Raw genomic sequence first — 17,194 nt, 5'->3', positions numbered from 1 at the left:
TGAATGAACAAATGATCACATGCACCAGATCCTGGGACTCTTACCTGTAACAGTACACAAGCAGAGACATAATCCCACAGAACATTATGGGACTGTTAGAAACGTAAAAGTGAGTAAAGGGGAGTCACCGCAGACCAAGACAAAGATTCACTGGCAGTGTTGATTCACAGAGCAGCAGGAACTCAACTATCCATCCACTTCAACCAATTGATAGTTATTCCTGAATAACAGCACAGGCATGAATTGGATGATGCTCAAGTCAGAGCTTCATCTAGCTCCAAATGTTTACCAACCTATGCCTAATCACAGACTAGCTTGGGTTGGAAGAGACCTTTGGAGGTCATCTAGTCCAACTTCCCTGCAGTGAGCAGGACATCTTCACTTAGGCCAGGTTGCTCAAAGCCCCATCCAATCCGACCTGGAATGTTTCCAGGGATGAGGCATCTACAACCTCTCTGGGTGACCTGTTCCACCATCACTATAAAGAAAAAGGTCTTCCTTACATCTAGTCTGAATCTACTGTCTTTTACTTTAGAACCACTACTCCTGTCACTACAGACCCTGCTAAAAAGTCTGTCCTCCTCTTTGTTCTAAGCTCCCTTTAAGTACTGAAAAGCTGCAATGAGGTCTTCCAAGAGACTTCTCTTCTCCAGGGTGAACGACTCCAACTCTCTAACGACCACAAAAGCTTGTGGTATTTCACTGACATCAGTCTGACTACAGCTGCACTCAGGTAGATTATACAGGTCTCCCAAAACACCAGTTTATGAGTCACATCCCAGAGCATATTTTACAGTACATTGTAGAAGTGCTGTCAAGACTTTTAAACCAAACAGGGCTGGAGAGGGCTTGCTGGTCTCGCCTTTAGTCCCTTTGTGTGTGCTTATGTTGTTGTAGACATACAAGCCCTGAACGCTACGGCTGAAATGTTCTGCTAGTCATGACTCAAGCGGATGCTGCGAAACTGGAATCAATTCTTAAGGAGTGACTCAAAGCCCCAAAAGCACAGTAGCAAAAGCTAAACAGGATAAGCTAAGGGTATTTTCAGATGTTGACTCAGATGTGTCCTAGTAGAGATTTTTGGGTAGTAACTGATGATTCCAGCAGAGAAAAGCAGCAGAGGATTGCAGTTGGAAACCAGGCTGAAGCCAAGGCACACACCAGTCACAAAGAAGGAAAAATTACCAAAGTAAGTACTGAAGCACCCATCCCTCCAAAGCAGGTATCTCTCTGAGCTGTAGTTTAAATAGAATATAAGCTTGATACAGAAATTAGGTGGGCAAGACTCCTTGGTCTTGTTTTGGATGTGAAGGTGATCATACTAGCTTATTAAATGCTGACCCTATTTAACTTAAGGCAAGTTCTCTTGAATAGATGGGACAAGCCCATCTATTCAATAAAACTGAGAAGAGCATTGGATGTAACATAAATCATGGATTAAGTCTACAATAACATCTACATTTCTAGACTATAATCTTCTTACGTTTGTGGAGTGTTAACTCACAAAAAAGTCAAGTGTAAACTTCATATTGGTCCAACACGTGTTACAGCATGAGAAATTTACGTTGTCAGAACGAGAGATGAGGGGCTATTTTAAAATCAGCTATGAAAAACCAGCTAAGGTTTTCAGAGCAGCTCAGCCAGGTGAAGCAGAGCAGGCATCACAAGGCACAGCAAGACAACATCCAAGAGAGATGATGCACTTCTTACCCTCCTCAGGCACAGCATCACATCATGGTGGGGATTGGAAGGGACCTTTAGAAATCATCCAATGCAACCCCCCTGCAGAAGCAGGTTCACCTAGATCAGGTCACACAGGAACATGTCCAGGCAGGTTTGGAAACCTCCCAAGAAGCAGCCTCCACACCCTCCCTGGGCAGCCTGGGCCAGGGCTCCTTCACCTCAACAGCAAAGAAGTTTCTCCTTTTCTTCCAGTGGAACTCCCTGTGTTCCAGCTTTTGCTTGTTACCTCTTGTCCTGTCACTGGGCACTACAGGAAAAAGACTGGCTCCATCCTTTCAACATCCACCCTTTAAGTATTTATAAGCATTGGTAAGATTCCCCCCTCAGTCTCCTCTTCTCCAGACTAAACAGCCCCAGGTCCCACAGCCTTTCCTCATAAGGAAGATGCTCCAGTCCCCTGATCATATTGGTGTCCCTGTGCTGGCCTCTCTCCAGCAGTCCCAGCTGCTGACAAATCCAGCACTAATCACAACCATAACGTTTCAGGAGAGTACATGTGCTGAGTCTTACCCAGGGGTTAGGTGGCCCAACATCTTGTTCCTTAGCCATGGAAAGCAGAGGAGGAGGGCACACAGCTGCACATCCCTATCACACAGTGCCAGCCTCTCACTCTCTGGGCCTTTAGTTATTTTCTGGGCCAGTCTTTAACTACCACCAATGAATTTTGTTTGCTTTTTTCCAATTATCTTTTGACCAAGACAAAGTAGCTTTGTGAATCTGGGACTTACACATTCAGTAGCACATACAGGATACACCACGTGGAAGGGTTATTAGAAGGATTTGGGGCTTCTCACATTGCTTGCCATGATATTTATGTGTGGCAGCTGCTTCTCTCTGAGAAAGGGAAGGATGCAGAGCTAAAAGTGAAACTCATCCAACATTGTTTGTGCTACACTGAAGGTCCTTCAAACAGGTAGTGTTTCACATCACTCCTAACAGCTTTCTTAATTACACTGCATGCTTATCTTTTAAGCATGAGGTTGCATCATTATTTCACAGCCTCCAGCAACAACTCCCAAGGTCTAAACTCAGATGCATACCTGCACATACACCAACACAGAAGGGTTGTCCTATCAAACGCTCCAGCAGTTCCAAAGCATTAAAAACATGACCTACCTCCAGATGTACCACACAGCAAATACAGTCCCATAAAATAGTAATGCTGCTCATGTTTTGATTAGTGGCAGGCATCAGGCAGAGCAGCAGGAAGGTGAGTTAGCAAAGACATTCAGATGCTTCTCCCCAAAGGCACAGTGACCTCAAGGGTTGAAACCAGCTTTCTCCTGCATGAGCTGGTGCCCCCTTATGCCATTGAAACACCACAGACCTAGAGAGAATGGTTTTTAAAGCAAAAAGTTTCACAGGCAGAGGAAAATGACTCTAGAAGCTAAACAAGAATGTTTTGGTTAAAAATGGTATTTATTGCTGCGGCTGTTTCTTAGTTTCTTCCTGACAAACCTGGCTGAAAAGACTATTGTAAAACACACTCCAGTGGTTTGGCAGCTGGTTGATGAACAGTAGGTACTGCACGTCACGAGTGGCACTGACACTGTGGAAGCCTAGGCCCTATGGCATCACATCCTAGCAGGAAAGCTACACAATCATTTCCCTAAGCTGTATGTGCAGCAGTTGCAACTCCTTCCCTTTTCTAATGCCACCAATGACATTTATGCTTGTATTTACATAATACCTTGTTAGGACAGTCAAGAGAAAAACCAGTTGGTTGTGGGAAAGAATTTGCTGTTTCATTTTCTTTGTTTTTTAAAGAATCTTGCTGTGCATTTCAAAATCTTTCAATTCTTTAAAAAACAAACCCAATGCAACAGGTCTCAGCCTTTTTCTGCAGTATTCTTCGTGTTAACTGAGGCAATGTTCACATGGCATAAACGCGAATGCTACAAGCAAGCTGCTGTGTTTTGAAGACAGCTCGTTTTCATTGACCATACTTCACCATGGCAAATAATTTTGGGTCTTTTTCTTTAGAAATAAATCCCACAACGCAGAGGCTGCCACAACTACAGTAACACTTCAGCCTGACATGGTTTGTTTTCCTCCAAAAGTAAGGAGATGATGGAGTAAGGGTGAGGGAGCCCTGGCCCAGGCTGCACAAGGAGGGTGTGGAGGCTCCTTCCTTGGAGGTCGTCAGGACCTGCCTGGACATGTTCCTGTGTGACCTGATCTAGGTGACCCTGCTTCTGCAGGGGGGTTGGATGGGATGACCTCTGAAGGTCCCTTCCAACCCTACCATTCTATGATGGTAAACAGAAGAACCGACATAAACTAAACACATTGCACAGATAAGAACGCAAAAGCCAACCCGCTGGCTCTTGCAGAGAGGCAGGATTCAAGCTACCCCAATGGAAGTAAATGGCACTTGTCAGTCAAATTTGGCTTGACTGGGTCTCGTTCTGCTTCCCGCTCTTCCTCCTCCCCACGCAGCATCTCCCCGTGTCGCTCTGGGGACGGGCCGCAGCAGCAGCTTCCCTCCTAGGCCCGTGTGCCCAAGGGGCCGCAGTGGGTGAGCGCCGCGGGCTGGCGCCGGGGGGACCCTCTCTGCAGGCGGTGCGAGAGCTGCACCGGAGGGCTCTCGGGCAGCGCCACGTGGTAGAGGTTGGGTAAGCGAATGTCGTAGCGGGAGTCGTTGCCCACGTGCACCCTGTCGTTCAGCGCGTACAGTTTGTCCGCGATGTCGCTCCCGATTAGAACCGAGAAGAGGCGGGAGATGAACCGGTGTTTAGCGAACAGCAGGTACAGCTTCTTTCTCCTCCAGGCCACGTACCGACAGTCTGTCTCTGCTGTGAGCGTCACCTGCAGAAGACACGGCTGACGTTAGGTCGGCGATAAGGCCGCTGCCGTGCTGACTCGGGCCCTCTCGCTCAGCAGCTACACAGGCCGTGCCTGCAACGGACACAATGGCAACTGAAGCCGTTCCACCCAGCCCGAGAGCTCTGCCTACTGCATGCCAAGGGCGAGTGGGAAGGGATGGAATGAGTGCATGGTGCCAGCGCCTGTGACAGCAGGGCGTTCGGCCACCCTGCGCGGCAGCCCCAGGCGGGACACGGGCTGACGGTGTGCTCCGGCCCCGCGCTCCCTGCTCTGCTCCCGGCAGCCACAGCTGCACCGCCAGCTCTAAAGAAAGCTCTCGACAAATGCCACTTGCCCTCGTGACACAAGGCATCGGATCTCACACAGGCACGAGCTGGTGTCAGTCAAGTGACAGCAGCGTGAGGGCTGACGGTGTCCCACATCATTCCTCCCACGCCGAGCTGTACCCACAGCCCGTGCTCTCCGGTTCACCCCCCTGCAGGGAAATCTCTTCAGTGCCAACTTCCACACGCCTCCTGCAAACCTGGCTTCTGGGAGGATTTTTTAGCCCAGCCAAAGAATGCAAACAGAGCCAACCTCCCGGATTAGCTTTATAGAATCACAGCATGGTCAGGATTGGAAGGGACCCATTCAGCCCAAACCCCTGCTCAAGTAGGCTCACCTAGAAATGAGGTGGGGGGTTTCAAGAAAAACCTTGTTTGTTGTAACAAGATGCAAACAGAAAGCAGATACAAACAGCATAACCAGACCATCAGGTAAAGAGGACGTCCCTCCCTGAATTAACGGGATGCCACTTGATTGTATCATTTCACAAATGAACAATTAAGTGAGTTTATTTCCAAGACAATTAAGTACTTGAACAATTTTCTGCTGTATTAAAAAACCCCAACCAGCCAACCTCTGCTTTTACCTGGAATATTCCCTCTTCTGTGGGCCTCAGTGAATCCCATTCAGGAGAATCCAGAAATTGAAGAGGAAAAATATAATGCAGAAACTCTCCATCGACTGTCACTCTGATCCTAACAAGACAAGATGTGTTAATTGGTTAGTACTACTTGTGCAGCAATGACTGCAACAAGAAGGTGCTACATCTACTGTGTGAGGAGTTGAAGTGTAGGTTTGAGAGCATGGAAAAGCAATCACTGGCCAACAGAGTCCTAGTTATATTTTTGAGCCCAATTTGATCAGGCCAGTTGAAAGGGAATACAAGAAAATCATGTAACTGAAATGCAAACATTTCCAGGCCTTATTCAGGTAATTTTCTCTCTGGGGCAGGTCTGTGCAGCGATGTGCAAGCTTTGTCACGAAAAGGCCAGCATGCTCTGGAAAGGTGAAAGACCAATGCATGTTACACTTGTTTTTGCCTCCTTCATTTGAAAGCTATGGGATATACTTCCAGATCTGGCAAATATGCATTTTAGAAGGACCAAAGTGGGGAGCTGGGAAGCAGGAGATCCCCATGATGTGTTAGGCAGAGCTTTCTCAGTGTTTAACAGGAATTACGTGGCCACAGGACTGCCTCTGGAGCCAGGAGAACAGCGTGGAGGTATGGGATCTCTGTGCAAATGCTGTGGCCTTCTGCAGATGCCAAACCAAAATACCTCTTTCCACTTTTAAAAGTCACAAACATTTAAGTTTGAAGGCACACAAGCAGGAAACATAGGTTTAAACCTTGCGAGTTAAAAGAGGAAAAAGGAAGCTGTAGGAGCCTTCTTTTTGCGTCTGCTCTGCACCGAGATGAATGTTTCTTACAAAATCAGAAGCAGCAGCCCTGTACTGCACAAAGGAGGGCAGCAGGAACTACCTGTATGGTTACTGAGCATCTAGAAGGATGGACACCTCTCTTCAGTAGGACTATGACCAAAAGCAACTCCCCACATGGTATTTTCTGGACGGCTCTCAAAAATGCTGTGAGCCAGAGTATCACTTGGGACAATCACCTAAAATCTACATTGTTCACTGCAAGTAGCCTTAAATCAGCTAAATTAGAAGCTGCCTACAAACTCCATCTCTCCATGCAGCAGGCTGTCAAAATACAACTACAAAGCTTCCCATCAAAGGTAGACCATGGCCACCATCTCTGGCTATCCCATCTACACTTGTGGTGGTCTGGTACCTTATATCACTTCATATATGTTAAAGCCAGCATTTCCCTTCAGGAAAGCATCAGTAAGGTTGCCAGAAGGGTCTTTGGTAAGCAGAGGGTACAAGCAGGTGGATTTGTTGCCTCAGGGTCTAAGGGCCACAGCTCATAGCAACAGTAGACTCGGTTCTGCAAATCTTGATAGAGCTCAACTATGTTCCCTTGTAATGGAAGGGTGCTTTTAAGGCCTTCTGCTCTCCCTTACTCTCTTCTACCCCTCAGAAAGCAACCAAACAATTTGTATCAAGGTCAAGCCCTGTTTCAGACAACACTAGCAAAGAAAGATGCTGTGTTCACCAGCTAGGCAGTAGGCAGACAGCAAACCGTAGCCTGAAGACCAAAGCACACGTCTGCTCCCTTTATCTGCCTAACCTGCTCAGTGCTATGATACAGTGGTCTGGAAAAGAACGACTTCAAGTCCTTTTCCTTATGCCATTACAGATTTTCTGATTAGTGTTTTTAGGCTAGTGCTGCCCCAGACAAGCATATTTAGCCTATTAATATTTATATTACTGGCATTAATATTTAATCTATTGTACTGGAAAATGAACAAACAATACACAAATAAGGCTTTTTCTCCCCTCCTCCCCCCGCTTTCATTTACAAGAAGGAGGAAGGGAAAAAAGGTATCTGCAGTAAGTCTGAGCAAACAAATACAAACCTGCCTGATACAAGCAGGGACAGTTTATCAATAGGTGTTTTTCCCTGCATGGCATAACAATGTTCCTTCTCCAGGGTAACCACCTCTGCGTCACAGCACAAAACAATCTTCCTGTAGACAGTCAAAGAAATTCCCAGAGGCTGGAAGAGAGCACTGTAGAGCTCCTGGAATTCTCTGTCGAAGGAAACACTCCGAACTTGGTAGGTGACGTAAACGAACTGGACGAAGCATATAGCAAACAGTATGAAATTCCAAGAGAATATGTCAGCAGCACAGACATCCAGCCAAGCCCAAACGGAGGAGCAGAGAAAGCCCAACCCCAGCAAGCTGAAAACGTAGAGCAGCCCAAAGAATCCACTTCCACCCATGAAGCCCACCACAAAGAGAATACTGGCTAGGTGGTAGATGGATCCCTCTGCCTCTTGCTTCCAGGTAGTACACGTAGGATGTGCATATATCAAACTTTCCCAAAAACTTGCATTTTCTCCCATGGCTGGAATAATTTGTTTCGGCTCAGCTGAATCTTGGAAGTCTTTATTTACGAGACTCTGGCAGCGGGGTCCTTTGCTTTTCCATCCTCGCAAACTCTGCTCAACGATCACATAACGTCGGGGTCTCTTTTGGCAGTGAGGTCACACTTAGGATTCCCAGCAGCTGGGAATGTTCTCAGAAGGCAATGCTGTTTCTCATCTGTTCATGCACTGGTTTGACTTTGGCCATGCCATTCTGCAGCCTCATCCAATCTGGACAAGTGAAGAAAAGATGAATTACTTATAAAAGCGATTTCCATCAGTTAAACTCTCTCAAAGCTTTTATCGTCTAAAACCACAGACTGCATTACAACCTTCCAACTTCCCTTGCAGCCCTGTGATTCCAGGATCAGACCTTAACATTCGCTCCATTGGAGATCGTGTTTCTGTATGTATGAACCCTGCAGCAACCGTTGAACTGCCACTGAATCCATCTACACCTGTACATCACATCACAACGTCCTGTGCCAAAGCCTTCCACAGCCTAACTGCTGAGCAAGCCCTTGCATTTGTTGGTCCTGGACCTGCTGCCCGTGTCTCTCACTTGATGCCCTACGTAGCTCTTGGACAAGTGACAGGGAATTCTTCTTTCTTGTTCACTCCTTCATCTCACTCTGAGTTTTAGCCAAACCACTCTCACTAACAAGCTGAGCAAGGCTGCTCTCTGTCCTCAGAGATAACAAGCTATGTCCTCAAACACCATAATAAGGCAAACCCAAGTATCACAGGGGATGGTCTGTTCTACTCCGAGGATGACAGGCAAAAAGCTGTCACTTATACAGAAGAGTGCAAAGCTTAAAGGTAGCTTTATATGGATCACGTTTTTAGGACATGAAGTAAACAGTCCTGCAAAACACTTCTCAAAGGGCATTTACAAATCAGTTTTACACCATTCAAAGTCCTGCCTTGTATAGTTTCACACAACAGACCACAACTTTATTGTTCAACACAGTACAATGTTAAACACGCTGGTCGCTTCCATATGGGGATGTATTCCTAAGGCTTAAATATAGAGTAAAGCACACAACCAGAAAGCATGAGAAAACCCTCACAGATTTAAAAATAAGGAATCAAAACCCAGTTTTCTATCTCTGTCTTTTACAGTAAAAATACACACTGCAAAGTGAGATTAGGCATAACAGAAATGGCAGAGCAATCAGGATTGAAACCCACCAAAGCCCTTAACTGTCTGGTTCTTCTCCTGGTGGGGAAGGCAAGAAACATCTTGCTGTCTAAATTATTAGAGTCACCAGAATATCAAAGATCACTTTTCTGGGGTTTTTTTCAAGAGTCACAGAAGTTCAGGGTGTGGAGGCTCCTTCCTTGGAGGTCTTCAAGACCCGCCTGGACATGTTCCTATGTGACCTGATCTAGGTGACCCTGCTTCTGCAGGGGGTTGGACTAGATGACCTCTACCATTCTATGATTCTAAGTCACTAGTTAAAAAGTAGTGCTGGTGCAGGGGAGCATCCAACATCCCTCAGCAGGGCTTCAGCAGTGGGTTTTTTTCACAGTGACAGGGCTAAGAAATGAATAAAGTCAAGTTGTGTCACATTTCCTTGCTGCCACAGCTTTAAGTTCATTCAAGCCTCAACAAGAATTCCGTGGTTCAAAGACACTAATGCTAAATGGAGAGGTAAACTCCTCACTAACTGAGCAGCGGTGCTCAGAGGAAAAGCTAAAGGAGAAAGGTTCTCCCTCTCTGGGAGTGGCGATGGGGAAGTCACTGACTGTCAGAAGCATCACAGCTAAACAGCACGGGACCTCTCCAAATTGGAATGCTCCATCTCCTAGTGCATTACAACAACAAGGTGGTGTGTATCTATAAGCTTTTCTGCCTGCCTCTTTACCCAAATACCCTCCTCTGGCAAACGATTCCTCCCAGATGCAGGATTTAGCCTTTGGAGGATGGGAAACAAGAACTGCATCAGCTACTAGAAAAGTTACCTAGGCATGGTGAGAGCACATGGAACTTTAGGCAGTACATCTGTGACCAGGAGGTAGGAGTCCTGAACCCAAACAAAACAGAAGTGGAAGATGTAGTTCCCAGACCTTGTGTCCTGAATCCAGCCAGCATTTCCACTGCACGGTCACAAAGCAGCAGCACAAGTTTCCTGTTTGATTTTTTAACAACAGAATTATAGATAACAATGATTCTGAATTATTGTTAATAGTTCAGCTCTACTGCAGTTCTCCTGAGGACCTTAACATCTACCATCAACACCTACCCCTCCAGCAGCGTTTTGAATGGAACCATGACTGAGAAGTGACATGGGAAGCTGTGTGTATGCCACAAACAAAACCACCACAGATCCATACTGTAATCTAACTCCCATTACCAACATCTTTGTGTCATGTAAAGTCACACACTGCAATAGCTTGACACTGCAATAATTTCACAACACTTATGCTCAACAGGCTGCCCAGGGAGGGTGTGGAGGCTCCTTCCTTGGAGGTCTTCAAGACCTGCCTGGACATGTTCCTGTGTGACCTGATCTAGGTGACCCTGCTTCTGCAGGGGGTTGGACTGGATGATCTCTAAAGGTCCCTTCCAACCCTACCATTCTGTGATGCTATGATTCTAATTTCCAGTTTGCTTATGGCAATGCTATAATAGCATTTGCTTATAGCAATGCCCATGTCACAGCTCAAAGCATTGCTGTAAAACATCTATTCAGGACAAGATGGGTCAAAATAATTTGGAAGGAACAGCACACCACTGGGACACAGATAAAGAGCCATCAGACACAAAAACAAAGCCCTGGAAAAACTGTCCTGTACTTCTGCTTGCTTTTGGATGGGACTCAGTCTTCACAAACCACTGTGTGCAAAATCCCCACTTTTTTCAGTAGTCCTGCAAAAAAAAAAAAAAATCACAGAATCTCAAGGGCTGGAAGGGAACAGGAAAGCTCATCCACTGCAACTCCTTGCCAGAGCAGGACCACCTAGAGGAGGTCACACATGAACTCATCCAGCTGGGTTTGAATGTCTCCAGAGAAGGAGACCTGCCTGGACATGTTCCTGTGCAACCTTATCTAGGTGACCCTGCTTCTGCAGGGGGGTTGGACTGGATGATCTCTAAAGGTCCCTTCCAACCCCTACCACTCTGTGATTCCACGATTCTTTAAAACAAACTGCAGCACTGCTGAAAGGACTAAGCTGTCATCAGAAAGTGTAAAAAGCAACGAGTTTGCTGGAGCTTCAAAGCAGTGAATGCAATATTTTATTTATACCTTCCAAAACAAATACCTGCAGCAACTTCAAACTCCACATGAGCAGTGTTACTGAACCAGCCCAAACAGAACGAGCTTACAGAGGAATTCAATGCACATAGTCCAACCTCTCCCTCCTCGAGTGGGTATTTTCCCCATGCACTGTAGTATTCTCACAAAGAATTACCAGCTATGTACATTTTTTGTTAGCTTGAGAACTGGGTAGTGTACACCTCATTTTTGTCACGATGACTCAGACCAGCTGAGTGTTGTGATCCAGAGTCAGCAACTAACAATATCTGTGAAAAATAAGCCCTAAAAGCCCCCAGGCAACCAGTAATTCTCCCTTTGGTCTTTTTAATTAACTCAGAAGTAAAGCTATTCAGAGTTTGAATTCCTTGTTCTTTAGTTGTCTTACCCCAAGCATTCAGTCAGAAGCCTCTCAGAACTTTCACACCATAGGTGTTGGCAGGCCTAGAGCCACACATGTGATCGTGTAAACAGCCCCAATGGATTGTTTGCCACAAGACTGGAAGCAAAAGGGAAGATTTTCCCTTGCATCACAGAGTTACACAATGATAGGGGTTGGAAGGGACCTGGAAAGCTCATCCAGTGCAACCCCCCTGCCAGAGCAACACCACCTAGAGCAGGGCTCACAGGAATTTGCCCACATGGATTGGAATGTCTCCAGAGAAGGAGACTCCACAGCCCATCTGGGCAGCCCCTGCCAGTGCTCCCTCACCTCAACAGGGAACAAGTTTTTCCTTGTGTTTCTTTGGAACCTCTTCTGTTCCAGCTTGTGCCCATTGCCCCTTGTCCTGTCATTGGCCATCACTGAGCACAGCCTGGCTCCAGCCTCCTCACACCCATCCTTTACATATTTCTAAACATGAATAAGGTCACCCCTCAGTCTCCTCCAAGCTGAAGAACCATAGAATTGTTTTCGCTGGAAGACACCTTTAAGATCATCAAGTCCAACCTTTGTCCCAGCCCTGTTGACCACTAGACCATTTCCCCAGGTGCATTTCCCTAAGCTGGCTTCCCCCAACATGTAATGTAAACACATAGGTCAAGTAACATACCCCTTCCTTCCATGGCCCCCACGTCCCTGAAATCCCCTCTCTGACCCCTGCTAACACCTATTGCCCTCAGTGGTAGCAGACTTTCCCCATGCTTCTTTCACCTGGGGGCAGAGATACCCAAAGGGACCGAGACAACGCAACTACTGCAATGCCACGTCCAACTCTGCACAGAGGAGCTGTGCACTGAGAGGGATGGCTACATGCCCATAGGCAAGTATGGGCAGATAAACAAGCTATTTGCTGTGATAAACTCTTCCTGATCCCACTCAAAACATACATGCAGCAATCTGGACAGCAACTAAAACCAGAAGCTAGCTTACTCTAAGCTTCTTGAGACTATATCCTAGAGAAAGTAGTAATTACAACACTGGAAAACAAATGGTTTTCCTGAGAAATTGCAGCCTGTGCAATACACAGAAGGCTACAGCAGCTTCCTCACAGTCCCTAACATCTATTCAGGAAGATGGAAGGAGCCTGAGGAAAAGCAGTCCAAAAGACAAAGGTATCAAGGTAATCAGACCCCATAAAACTGGATATATTCAGGTTTCAAAGACAAGCAATCACACATAGCAAAGGTAATTAATCAATGGGATGGCTTTAAGGATTTCCCTTGCTGGGAATTAAGGAAGTCAGGATGCTGTCTGATACCTAAAATAAATCTGGGCATCCATTCATCCAAAAAATCGATGTACTACAATGCTTTGGTTTTATTCTACAGGAAGTCAAATTCGATGACTGTAACAACGTCTTCTGGACTTTTGTCTGAAGTTACTTAATATAAGGAAGCTGTACATACCTAGGAAGCAACCAAGCTGGTCTTCCCAATGCAGTCTACAAGCCTGTTTCTGATACCAACTCAGCAGCTACTTTAGACAACAGAAAACACTGAAGACAGGTATATCTCTGAACATTCCTCACATATTTCTTCCAGAAGAAACCTTCATTCATGTGGAGCCAGCATCCCTTTCTGTCTGAGTTTCAAAGAAACGGGTGTCCTATCAAGGAATGCTCTAACACAAACCATGGATGCAAGCCCAGGAGCTGAGCCTCAGGATCCTGCTCACTGAGTGTCTCCATCACAGGACACAGAGCAGCTGCAGCTCAGCTCACCCTCCCTCAGTCTCCTCTCTGCACAACATCACAGCTCCAACAAGAGAAGGGCAGCAAGTGACCCACACCTGTGAGCTAAAATGCATCACCCAGAGCACCTTCATGGGCGGAGGGCAGACAGATTTGCATTCCCTTGGGCCGAGGAAGGCACCCCATGGCTCACTGATGTCTCATTGCCATGTTTCACCCCCTGGATCAGTGCTCTGAGTGCAGGCTTTCCCTTGGTAGGCAAAGCTCCTCAGGCCTCAGGCAAAGCAGCCAAACCACACCATTCCAAGTCCTTTCAGCTGTCCCCCAGGCTGAGTCACACTGCCAGTGCCCAACTGGAGCATCCCTGTAAAGCGATGCTGTCTCAGAGTGCAGGTCTGGGAGTGCTCAGAGAGGCACAGAGAATGCAGCTGGCACACATCCAACCATCAGGGCAGCTCTGAGAAATAACCACCAGCCAAGTGGGGCTCTTTGGGGCCAGAACCCTGCTCCAGCCAGGCAGAATTTAGGCTCCCAAAATTTAGGCTCTCGTTCAGCCAAAAATCCCCTTCAGTCAGCTGCTGCCTGACCCCGGAGACACAATGCCATCTGTGTGCTGAAGTCTACACAAGTCACCCACCAACAGCACAAGGCCAGTGACTGGCTGTCCTCCTGGCCAGGCTGGGCCTGACCCCTTTTCTCTGCTGCAGAGGATCCCAAACCTCTTCCCACAAGGCAGAGCCTTTATCAGGAGCCTTTTTGTGGCACTTCCAATTCATTGAGCCTGTGTGTCTGCAGCTGGGAAAGCTTGATCCTGCTCTTGCTCAAATTCCTACTACATCTTTTTAAGGAGTAGAAGAAAGCTGGGTGAGGTGGAGGCATCAAGACAGAAAGAAAACCCCACAGCAATACAGAACAGTTTAAGGTTCCTTATAAGCACTGCACATTGAAGCTGCTATTATTAGTCTTTAAATATTTAAAGCCCAGCTTACAGTACCTGAGTGATTCCTCATCTATCACTGTTAAACACACAATGCAACCCTCTGTGGTTGCAAAGCCAGTATCAAAGATGCTGTGTCTACTTTATCATCTAGACAGATTCTGATATTGGGGAAAACAAAAACCCCTACAAGATTCTCTTCCAATTCAAATCATAAGTGATGCACCATAAGCACACATGGTATTCCTGCCAAACTCAGAAGGAGGATCACCTCTCTCCTTTCTCTTAAGGCCTTTCCCCCCTAGGAAACACGAATATGGAATGACAGATTTTCTATACCAACCATGGATTGCTGGTATTTGGGTAAAACTGCTGTATATTGAACAGCACTGTCCAAAGAATAATTAAGGGGCTCTGATTGTGCCTTTAATAACAACTGCAAAGCAAAGCACATGTTCAGACTTTTCTACAGGTTTGACTTTTAAGTTGATGCTTGAGAAGGCAGCTGCAATGCATATTTCATGAGTGCTTTAAAACTGTGAGTGAACTACAGCTGAACTCTGCAGAACTCAGCTGCAACGAGTTTGCAGGGTGTAGTAGCATCTCTGGAGGGGAAACCAGCCACCTGACATCACTTCCCAAAACAGAAATAAACAGAGGCTTGGTTCATCACAGGAGCCCTGCACGTAAAGCTGGATGCCAGAGTGTCCTGAGCCGTGTGCTCAGATAAACAGCTCAGTGAGCCATGAAATGCCATGTTTGTGTGCCCTGTGAGCTCCGAGCCAGTGACACGTGGGGAAGGGTAGCAAGGATGCCCTAATGGAGCTGCTGAAAGCACTTCTCTCTGCCGGGGGTTGGGGTTAGAAGTGCAGTTCTACACTCTGCTTTCCTGCAACAACTGTCAGGCAGCTTTGCCTACAAGACAGAGGCAGGCAGAAGCACACATGGCACCGGTTTAATATCACTTCCATCAGTTTTATGTCTATAAGAGCCAGAATACTCTTAGTTTCAGCAGGTAATACAATCAACAAAGCAAGGCTTTCTTCACTGTACTGCAACTGACCTTTGGGTGCCAGTGGCATGCCCAGTTACAGGAACTGCATCATCATCACCTGGGGACACTCACCTGAGTCCTTTTTCACACTAAAACAACAAAATCTCCTCCCTGAAGAGGGTGCACACTTGATTAAAAACACTACATGTAGCTTCAGCTCACAAGCCTTTACTTGGCTCCTTAGTAAACTTTCTGTTCTCAACTTTCACCATAAGAGGTTTTCCTGCCACCAACTTTGCCGTCACAGTTACCTGCACCACGTTTCCTCCCGTTTCAGTGTCTAACTCTCCCTGCTGCAGGACTTGCAGCATACTTACTATTTTTGCAGGCAAGGCATTTCACCAAATCTTGACATTTTAAGACACTGTATCATTTGGCACCACACAGAACTTTGTGGAAAGCCAGAACAGTTCTGCAGACAGGGAAACCATTCTTGTTTTCCTGTGGTCAGTGAAGACATTTTCACTCACATGTATACAATCACATTCCCATTAATCAACACGGTGGCAAAAAGCCCTGACTCTGGAAGCCAGATTTCATCAGTGATATCTTTATAACACTACCAGGTGGTCCATGATTCACCATTACAAGAGATCAGCTCCATAAACTGTTTGCCCATGAAGTGACTGACAGCCTGGATGCACACAAAGCTTTACAGAGCAGCTGAAGAAAACGGGGTAAAAACATTACAGTTTGTAAAAACATGCTTCGAAAAGAAATATTGCAGCTTGAGGAAAAGAGGTTTTGTAGCCTTCATGCCATGTTTGAAAGAAACAACTGCAAACGCTGAGCCACATCTTCATTTCAGGGTTCATCTGCTCTTACCATTTGTTAATGGGGAGAGAGGAGAATCAAACAGCGAGAGCCTGTGAATAAACCCCTAGTCAGTGAGAGCTTCCCGGATCTCGAGTTGGTTTCGTGGCAGCAGCGATACTCCCCGAGCCAGATTTGTCTGAGTTGGCAGCAGCTGCGACCGCGGAGAAACCAGACGCCACGCTCTCCTAAGGAACAAACCGCAAACCCAAGACGGGTAACGAAGAGTCTCACTTCAGACAGAGCCCTCGGGAGGGGAGCGCAGGCCGGCGCGCCCCACTCCTCGATACAGCTCCCCAGCTCCAAGCACCGCCTGAACCCCGTCGCGACTGCACCGACGGGGCGGCCCGCGGAGAAGCGCAGCCCTCCCCGCCTGACCCCGGCCGTCCGAGCCCTCCCGCACCGCCGCCGAGCCCTGCCCCGACGGGCCGCTGCCGCGGGCGTCCCGGAGCGCGGCGGGGCGGAGGCGGCCCCGGCTCCCCCGGCCCCGGGCGGGGCGCAGCCGCTCTCCGCCTCACGGGACGGCGGGTTCATCCCGCCGAGGGTTCATCCCGCCCCGGCCCCCGCCCGCCCCGCGCCCCTTACCTGCGCCACGTCCCGGCACAGCCCTCGGAAAAGTTTCCCTTCCGCCCGGACGGGACGGGTTGGGGTTGAAGCTGGGGCTGCTGCCGCCGGCACCGCGTCCCGCACGGGCACCGCGCCACGGCCGTGACTAAAATAGGCATCGGGCGGCGGGAGCTGCGGGCGGCGCCAGCGCCGGGGCCGGCACCAGCGGCTGCAGCGCGCAGGCGCCTCCCGCCCGGCCGCACGGACCGGCGGCTGCGGGGACAGCGCCAGCTCGGGGGTGGCAGCCGCTCCCGCTGCGGGATCCCCGCACTGCCACTGCCCCTGCCCCGGCAGCCGCTCCCGTTGCGAGGTTCCCACGTTGCCCCTGCCCCGGCAGCCGCTCCCGTTGCGGGGTTCCCACGCTGCCCCGGCAACCGCTCCCGTTGCGGGGTTCCCACACTGCCCCGGCAGCCGCTCCCGTTGCAGGGTTCCCACGTTGCCTCTGCCCCGGCAGCCGCTGCCCAGGGGCGCTGAAGGGACGGTCGGGGGAGGGAGGCGGCGGGTGCC

General features: G+C 48.1%; 1 protein-coding gene across 2 annotated transcripts; it reads right to left on the bottom strand.

Annotated features, from left to right (window-relative positions):
- Positions 1–1,906: 1,906 nt before the first annotated feature.
- Positions 1,907–16,753, bottom strand: POPDC3 (popeye domain containing 3). Of its 2 annotated transcripts, XM_061989748.1 has the most exons (5): positions 16,667–16,715; positions 16,094–16,269; positions 7,374–8,116; positions 5,480–5,588; positions 1,907–4,551 (listed from the first exon to the last, which is right to left on the bottom strand). In XM_061989748.1, the coding sequence occupies exons 3-5, from the start codon at positions 7,862–7,864 to the stop codon at positions 4,231–4,233; spliced, it is 921 nt and encodes a 306-aa protein (XP_061845732.1). In that variant the 5' UTR covers positions 7,865–8,116; positions 16,094–16,269; positions 16,667–16,715; the 3' UTR covers positions 1,907–4,230. The 2 variants fall into 2 exon arrangements, with proteins under 2 accessions (XP_061845732.1, XP_061845733.1); XM_061989749.1 differs by lacking the exon at positions 16,094–16,269 and having other exon boundaries at positions 16,667–16,753.
- Between the last annotated feature and the right edge of the window lie 441 nt (positions 16,754–17,194).

Source organism: Colius striatus, chromosome 2 (assembly GCF_028858725.1).
Source record: "Colius striatus isolate bColStr4 chromosome 2, bColStr4.1.hap1, whole genome shotgun sequence".
In the NCBI taxonomy this organism is placed as follows: domain Eukaryota; kingdom Metazoa; phylum Chordata; class Aves; order Coliiformes; family Coliidae; genus Colius; species Colius striatus.
Note: the sequence above shows the minus strand (reverse complement) of the source record. Positions and strands in the feature narration are given on the sequence as shown.

Bases quoted from the DNA above. Each gene is read 5' to 3' on its own strand.
- POPDC3 (XM_061989749.1), bottom strand. From the start codon at position 7,864: ATGGGAGAAAATGCAAGTTTTTGGGAAAGTTTGATATATGCACATCCT. The intron at 5,589-7,373 runs GTTTGTATTTGT...TTGTCTTGTTAG, and splicing joins TCCCTGCTTGTATCAGGCAG to GATCAGAGTGACAGTCGATG. The intron at 4,552-5,479 runs GTAAAAGCAGAG...TGTCTTCTGCAG, and splicing joins CAGAAGAGGGAATATTCCAG to GTGACGCTCACAGCAGAGAC.